General features: G+C 46.2%; 1 protein-coding gene across 4 annotated transcripts in view; it reads right to left on the bottom strand.

The window, feature by feature from the left end:
* The window catches only part of MCOLN2 (mucolipin 2), a 73,882-nt gene extending 72,314 nt beyond the window's left edge, over nucleotides 1–1,568 (bottom strand). For 2 of the 4 annotated variants that reach the window (XM_033225454.1, XM_033225450.1), the window contains exon 1: nucleotides 1,220–1,540. In XM_033225454.1, coding sequence (XP_033081345.1) covers nucleotides 1,220–1,296 — 77 coding nt within the window. In that variant the 5' untranslated portion in view covers nucleotides 1,297–1,540. Of the gene's footprint in view, nucleotides 1–847; nucleotides 970–1,219 lie in introns of those variants that run through there. The other 2 variants (XM_033225451.1, XM_033225453.1) reach the window with 2 other exon arrangements.
* Nucleotides 1,569–8,274: the final 6,706 nt, after the last annotated feature.

The following is an 8,274-nucleotide window of genomic DNA, read 5'->3' on the forward strand; positions in this document are numbered from 1 at the left end:
TTCTTTGGCCACTATTTTTACTTTGAAAGCTATAGTCACAAGAAGCCATCTCTTTTTCCACCGGTTTTAAAATTGTCTTGTTCTAGGTTTCACTTCACTGACAGAGATCTAGCCAAAGAGATCAGCTTGTGAATATGATCATTCTTGACTTTCAGTTCTGTATTTTGCGCCCCTCTGCTCAAACTACGCCTCTCAGTTCTTCTCACTTGCTTCATTAAAATATTTTACATTTATTACTCTATTTTTTAAAAAAAAAAACACTTTTGATATGTTCCTCCTTCACAGAAAAGAATGTGGCTACCTCGAACACTTTAATAGGATTCACTCATTTTTTATTACAGGAGGTTAAATAAAATTGCTATTATGATGGCCTCTGTATGGAAAATGTGTCGTTTTCAGAGTTCTGGCCACAGAAACTGACCTATGAAGGGCTTTCTAAAGGAGAAGGGTGTGCCCGTGGAAAGTTCACAGCAAAGGGAGTTTGACTCTTCTTAAGGTATGAAGAGGAAGACAGGCTAAAGTCTCAAGAAACTTTGACTCAATAGGGGAAAGCTATCAAATTCCCCAAAACTTGTGCGATTTTGCTTAGCACATCACAGAGGTGATGAGCACCTCCTGAGTGTGAAACCCACATCCCACTTCTGGGGAGAACTACGTAGTTGGTTCCTTCTACATAAAATATCAGAGTCTACATCCTGACACCCATAAGAAACCTCTCCCACCTCTCTCTTACTAACCTTTTCTTCCATTCTCAATTTACAATGACACACAATTTTGTTTCCCACAAGTACTGTACAACCAGAGACACACACACACTCACACATACATATATATTTCAGATACATACATATATATCTGTTTGGAGAGCAGGGAACGGGGGAGCCAAGGCCTGTCTGTATTCACACCCTTGGTTCAACTGTGCTGGGGTGGCTGGAGCTGTGACCACGGAGGAGGGACCCGCTGGCAGCGCCAAGCGGCTGAACTGTGCGCCTTTTCATAAAGGCAGAGAACTGGGGTTAGCCACACTACAACCCTCCCACCTGAGGGAAAGGCCTGTTTGTTCTGGAAGGCACAGCCCAGCCTTATTTAACTAACTGCAAGCAGTTAATATAAGCATTCCCAAGGCAGTAGGCAAGCTCTAGTCTACGGAAGTAAAGCCATCGACCTCGGAAGATTTCTCTAGTCTAGCATCCTGAAAGATGCAGCCCAGACTCCTCACCTGACGGTTAACCTGAAAACACCTGATCCTCTCTCTGGAATCCTTGCCTGGGGAAAACGATAAGGCTGACGGGCCATGCCTCCTCCTTCAAAACTTTGCCAGGCTCTCGGGACTCGGAACAGGAAAAATTGTTCACTGCAGACTCAGTTCGCCCTCGCCGAAACGCGTCCGCTGAAGTTGGAGCCCTGCTAAGCGGGGTCCCCTTCTCTTACCCTTCCTGCCGGCCGCGCGGTGCGCGCAGACCCCGGCCCTAGGGCAGGCGCGGCGGTCGCTGGGTGCGGCTGGCCCTGCTCCGGCGGCTGAAAGGCTGCTCCGTGCTCTGGCTGCAGGATGCGGCGCGTGGCGAGGCGCTCCCGCCCCGCCCCCAAGGGACTGCCCCGCCCCGCCCCGCCCCACCGCCTCCCACCAGGGACCGGAGCTTCCCCACTTGAGGTCCGGGGGACTTATTCCACTAGTCAGCGGACCATCCTCCTCGCGCTCCCGGAGAAGGGGGTCGGCGACGCGGAGGCGGGGTGGGGGCTATAGGGGATGGAGCCGAGGCGCGCGCGAGAAGAACCGAGGAAGTAAGTAGTCCCGAAAGGGGGCGGCGGTGGGGCCCCCAGGGAGGCGTGGAGCGCGCCAAGAGGCGCCCGGGGACACTGACCTGTGGTGCAGCCCCCAGGACAGGCCGGAGAAGCGGTTCCACACTGGCACGTCCAGCACCTCCATGCCTGGAGGCATGGTGCCGTCCGGGAGCGGCAGGACGCCGAGCATGGGACGGCTACACCTGTCTCGGCGCGGGCCTGCGGCCCCCACGCTCTCCACCCAAGTGCCCAGCGCTGCGGTGCGGCCCGCTTTGGCTCGGGGTGTCTGCCTGAGAAGCGCCTTACAGAGGGACCCGGGTGGTGGTCGCTGAGGCAAAGTGGCCCACGCACCCTCCACACTGCCCCTGGGCGGCCGCACCTGGCACTCCTGGCCCTCTGGGGCTCCTGCCTTTTTGGGGGGAAGGGGGGAAGGGATGGGGAGACCGGGTCTCACTTGTCGCCTGAGCTGCGATCACGGCTCACTGCAACCTTGAACTCCTGGACTCAAGTGATCCTCCTGCCTCGGTCTCCCAAAGTACTAGGATTACAGGTTAAGCCGCTATGCCTGGCCCCCTCTTTTCTTCACTCTTTTATGCATTCTTTTCTGGTTTCCACATGCATTCATTTGTCCGTTGTTCCTGTTTTTTTTTTTTTTTAATTTTTTTTTTATTATACGTTAAGTTCTAGGGTACATGTGCATAACGTGCAGGTTTGTTACATATGTATACTTGTGCCATGTTGGTGTGCTGCACCCATCAACTCGTCAGCACCCATCAATTCATCATTTATATCAGGTATAATTCCCAATGCAATCCCTCCCCCTTCCCCCCTCCACATGATAGGCCCCGGTGTGTGATGTTCCCCTTCCCGAGTCCAAGTGATCTCATTGTTCAGTTCCCACCTATGAGTGAGAACATGCGGTGTTTGGTTTTCTCTTCTTGTGATAGTTTGCTAAGAATGATGGTTTCCAGCTGCATCCATGTCCCTACAAAGGACGCAAACTCATCCTTTTTTATGGCTGCATAGTATTCCATGGTGTATATGTGCCACATTTTCTTAATCCAGTCTGTCACAGATGGACATTTGGGTTGATTCCAAGTCTTTGCTATTGTGAATAGTGCCGCAATAAACATACGAAGGTTAATTCAAGATGGATTAGAGACTTAAATGTTAGACCTAATACCATAAAAACCCTAGAAGAAAACCTAGGTAATACCATTCAGGACATAGGCATGGGCAAGGACTTCATGTCTAAAACACCAAAAGCAACGGCAGCAAAAGCCAAAATTGACAAATGGGATCTAATTAAACTAAAGAGCTTCTGCACAGCAAAAGAAACTACCATCAGAGTGAACGTTGTTCCTGTTTTAATGCTTAGGGAAACACTGAGCGCCAAGCCGACTGTCGGGTATTGTGGTCTCTGGGATGACAAAGACATGGTCCTTTCCCTCGAAGACGTCACATTAAACTGACAAGTTCATTCGGACAAGTTCATTCATTCTGGCTTTAATTTTTTTTTTTTTTTTTTTTTGAGACGGAGTCTTGCTCTGCCGCCCAGGCTGGAGTGCAGTGGCCGGCTCTCAGCTCACTGCAAGCTCGCCTCCCGGGTTCACGCCATTCTCCTGTCTCAGCCTCCCAAGTAGCTGGGACTACAGGCGCCCGCCTCGTCGCCCGGCTAGTTTTTTGTATTTTTTAGTAGAGACGGGGTTTCACCGCATTAGCCAGGATGGTCTCGATCTCCTGATCTCGTGATCCGCCCGTCTCGGCCTCCCAAAGTGCTGGGATTACAGACTTGAGCCACCGCGCCCGGCCCATTCTGGCTTTTCTTTAAAGTGCACGATCACGAAAGTCTGTGACAAGGGCCATGTTTCTGAGATGTTAGAAAGTGCGACGGACGCGCAAGGAATAGAAGAAGCGAGTCTCCCTGCACCCGCGTCGGGATGAAAGGGAGGGAGCCAGGAGGGAGCCTCCGGCGGACGCGGAGGGAGGGCACACGGCCCCAGGGCTGGACTCGCAACCCCAGCGCCCTGCCGCAGCCGCCGCTGCTCTTCCCTCTTTGTGCGTGAAAGGAAGTCGCCTGTGGGAAACCGAACAGACAATCGGTCGCGGTTCGTGAATCTTAGAGATGAGAGTCGGCAGTACATGACCAAAAGCCGTGTTTGGCTTCTAGTGATGTTGGCTTGATAGTTTGGACGTGGCCGACAGCCTCCTAGAGCTCGTACCCCTCCTTTTCACGAAGTAGCAGCAGCAAAGTCCGCAGTGCCAGGCTCTGTGAGTCTGCAAGCGTTTAAAAGATCTCTGGGTTTAGCTCAGGCAAATAATATTCTGCCAGGTAACAATTTTAATATGCTTGTCCAGGTAGAAGCAGTTGGACAGACTATGTACATAAAAGCATATATAATTGACCCTCTTTTAAGTCACTTTCAAGGGGTTATTAGGCAAAAATGCCTTGGCTTTGAGCCGCTTTCATCGGAGGTGCGCAGTCATCCAGCCTGTGAATAGCAACTGCACTCCAGCCTGGGCAACATAGTAAGACCCCAACCTTTTGACACCAGGGACTGGTGATTTTTTTCCACGGAAGGTGGGGGGTTGAGGGGAGGATGTTTTCGGGATGAAACTGTTGCACCTCAGATCAGTAGGCATTAGAGTCTTACAAGGAGCACACAGCCTGCAACTTAGATCCCTCGCATGCGCAGTTCACAGTAGGGCTTCTGCCCCTTTGTGCCCCTTTGAGAATCGAATGGAACCGCTGTTCTCTTGCTCAATGCTCACCTCCTGCAGTGCAGCTTGGTTATTAACAGGCCACAGACCTGTACCAGTCTGGAGCCCGGGTTTTGGGGACCCCTGTAGAGGGAGAAATAGTTTCAAAAAGGAGATCTGGAGATCTCAAACATTAATGTGCACACGAGTCACGAGAGTTTTTATTGAAGCAGATTGATTTAGTAGGACCTGAGGTTTTGCACTTCTAGCAAGAAGATGCTGCTGCTGCTGCTGCTGCTGCTGCTGCTGCTGCTGCTGGTCCCACTCTGTAAGTAGCAAGGTTCTCAGAAATATTTAATCTGAGTGTGTGCAGGAATTGAGGGGGGAGAAGAGTGAGTGGAAAATTACTGGAGTCGGATGACTGAAGGATTTATTATAAATATAACACATACTGAAGTTTTCAGCCATCGAATCTAATCGTTCTCAATTAGTAAATTTAATTATCAGTAGGCATTAAGTTTTTAACTTTCAAAAAGTCACTTGTTTGTGGTAGAGATCGTGGCTTATTTTTCAGTAGGTAGTAATAGACATTGTTTTGTGCTGTGTTAATCCTTTCAAGCATCTGTGTTCTGAATATCATAGCACAAAAAGTTTTGTGCCCTGACTCAAATTTGTAATGACCAATAACCAAATAACACAAGAATCTTTTGCTCAGCAGTGTTTTATAATATGACATTTTAATTTTACAACCTAAAGGTCTTAAATTTCTCTAGCAGTTTGTCTTCATGTGTAAGTTTCACTGATTTAGTGTTAAAAAGGAAATTTTTAAAAAGTCGTCAAAAAAGTGTGAGATAGGCCGGACACAGTGGCTCACACCTGTAATACCAGCACTTTGGGAGGCCAAGGAGGGTGGATTGCTGGAGCCCAGGAGTGCGAGACTAGAGTGGGCAACACAGCGAAACCCCGTCTCTACTAAAAATACAAAAATTAGCTCAGCATAGTGGCCCACGCCTGTGGTTCCAGCTGCTTGGGAGGCTTGCCTGAGCCTTGGAGGTCGAGGTGCAGTGAGCCAAGATTGCGCTACTGCACTCCAGCCTGGGCAACAGAGACCCAGTCTCAGAAAGGAAAAGAAAAAAAAAAAAGAAAAGAAAATGTGAGACAGGCTAGTAGAAATGCAACAATTTTAATTTTCTAGGATGGGCAGACAAAAAATATCTATTGTGAAGAACATGGGGAAGGAGAATATAATAAAATAAGAGAAAAATGATAGTCTTTTTTTTTTAACTTACTTTCACACTTTCCAAAATGTTGTAAGTAGTGTTCTGTATGTTGTAGATATTAATTCCTTGCCAGTTTTAAACATTATAAGTATTTTCTTCCAGTTGTCATCTATCTTTTTGTCCATGTGTTCTTCCTTGGATGAAAGTCCTTAATTTTGGTATAGGAAATCAAAATTAAGGATATTAATCCTTATAGCTTGTGCTTTTATGATCTTTTTAAAGAAGTTGTTCTCTACTCTTAATTCACCATTCTTCTGTATTTTCTGTAATAGTTTTATCCTTCATATCAAATTCCATTGTACTTCAACTTTGCATGTGGTGGGAGATATTAATGCACCTCGATTTTTTAACATCAAGTAAGCCAGTTTTCAGTAAGCTATCTTATAATTCAGGGTTGGCTATTTTTTTTTCTGTAAAAGATCAGATATAAATATGTAGGGTTCGTGGATTGTACTTTCTCCTTTACAACTATTTAACTATCTAGTGTAAACATAATCATACACAGTATGTAAAGAAGAGAGTGGCTGTGTTCCATGTATTATGAAATATTTATTCTTCTTTTAATTTTTTTAAATAGACTATTTTTAAAACAGTTTTAGGTTTATTGCAAAATTTAACAGAAAGTACAAAGTTCCTATATATTCCCTGCTTCCACATACCCATAGCCTCTCCCACACTATTAAAATCCTACACCAGAGTAGTACATTTGTTATAATTGATGAATATACATTGACAAATCATCACTTAAAGTCCATACTTTAGGGTTCACTCTTGTGTGCAGGCTGTAAGTTTTGACAAATGTATAATGACACATATCTACCACCAGAGTATCATACAGAATAGTTTCACTGCCTGCTGTGGGCTGAATGTTTGTCCCCACTTTACCAATCCCCCTCCCCCACCAAAATGTATATGTTGCAACCTAAATCCCTAATGTGATTATATTTGGGGATGGGGCGTTTAGGAGGTAATTAGGTCTTGAGGGTCGAGTCCTCATGAATGCAATTAGTGCCCTAGCGCCCATATATATAAAGACACATGCACACGTATGTTTATTGTGGCACTATTCACAATAGCAAAGACTTGGAATCAACCCAAATGTCCATCTGTGACAGACTGGATTAAGAAAATGTGGCACATATACACCATGGAATACTATGCAGCCATAAAAAAGGATGAGTTTGCATCCTTTGTAGGGACATGGATGCAGCTGGAAACCATCATTCTTAGCAAACTATCACAAGAAGAGAAAACCAAACACCGCATGTTCTCACTCATAGGTGGGAACTGAACAATGAGATCACTTGGACTCGGGAAGGGGAACATCACACACCGGGGCCTATCATGTGGAGGGGGGAGGGGGAGGGATTGCATTGGGAATTATACCTGATATAAATGATGAATTGATGGGTGCTGACGAGTTGATGGGTGCAGCACACCAACATGGCACAAGTATACATATGTAACAAACCTGCACGTTATGCACATGTACCCTAGAACTTAATGTATAATAAAAAAAAAAAGAAAGAAAGAAAAGACGGGAGAGAGATGATCTCTCTGTCTCCACCATATGAGGATATAACAAGAAGATGGCTGTCTGCAAACCAGGAAGAGCACCCTCACCAGACACGAGGTGTGCTAGCACCTTGATCTTGGATTCTGTGGCCTCTAGAACTATGAGAAATCAATTTCCATTGTTTAAGCCGCCCCGGCTATAGTATTCTGTAATAGCAGCCCAAACTGATGAAAACACTACCTAATCCTTTGTGCTCCATCTATCCATCCCTCCCTCCAGCCCCTGGCAACCACTCATCTTTTTACTTTCACAATAGTTTTTCCTTTTTTTTTTTTTTTTTTTTTTTTGAGACGGAGTCTCGCTCTGCCGCCCAGGCTGGAGTGCAGTGGCCGGGTCTCAGCTCACTGCAAGCTCCGCCTCCTGGGTTTACGCCATTCTCCTGCCTCAGCCTCCCAAGCAGCTGGACTACAGGCGCCCGCCATGTCGCCGGCTAGTTTTTTTTTGTATTTTTAGTAGAGACGGGGTTTCACCATGTTAGCCAGGATGGTCTCGATCTCCTGACCTCGTGATCCGCCCGTCTCGGCTCCCAAAGTGCTGGATTACAGGCTTGAGCCACCGCGCCCGGCCTAGTTTTCCTTTTCAGATAGTTGGAATCATATGGTATGTAGCCTTTTCATATTGGCTTTTTTTTCATTTAAGCATTTGGCATTTTTGCATTTAAGCTTCTTCTTTGTCTTCATGTGGCTTGATAGCTCAATTCTTTTTAGCACTGAATAATGTTCCATTGAATGAATATATCACAGTGTATTTGTTCATTCACCTACGAAAGGACATTTGTTTTTTTCCAAGTTTTGGCAATTATAAATAAAGCTGTTTTCAATATCTGTGTGCAGGTTTTTGTGTAGACAAGTTTTCAATTCCTTTTTTTTAAATACCACGGAGTACAATAGCTGGATTGTCTGGTAAAAGCATAGCTTTGTAAGAAACTGCCTATCT

The sequence above is a fragment of the Trachypithecus francoisi genome, unplaced genomic scaffold (assembly GCF_009764315.1).
Source record: "Trachypithecus francoisi isolate TF-2019V2 unplaced genomic scaffold, Tfra_2.0 Lachesis_group12, whole genome shotgun sequence".
Lineage (NCBI taxonomy): Eukaryota > Metazoa > Chordata > Mammalia > Primates > Cercopithecidae > Trachypithecus > Trachypithecus francoisi.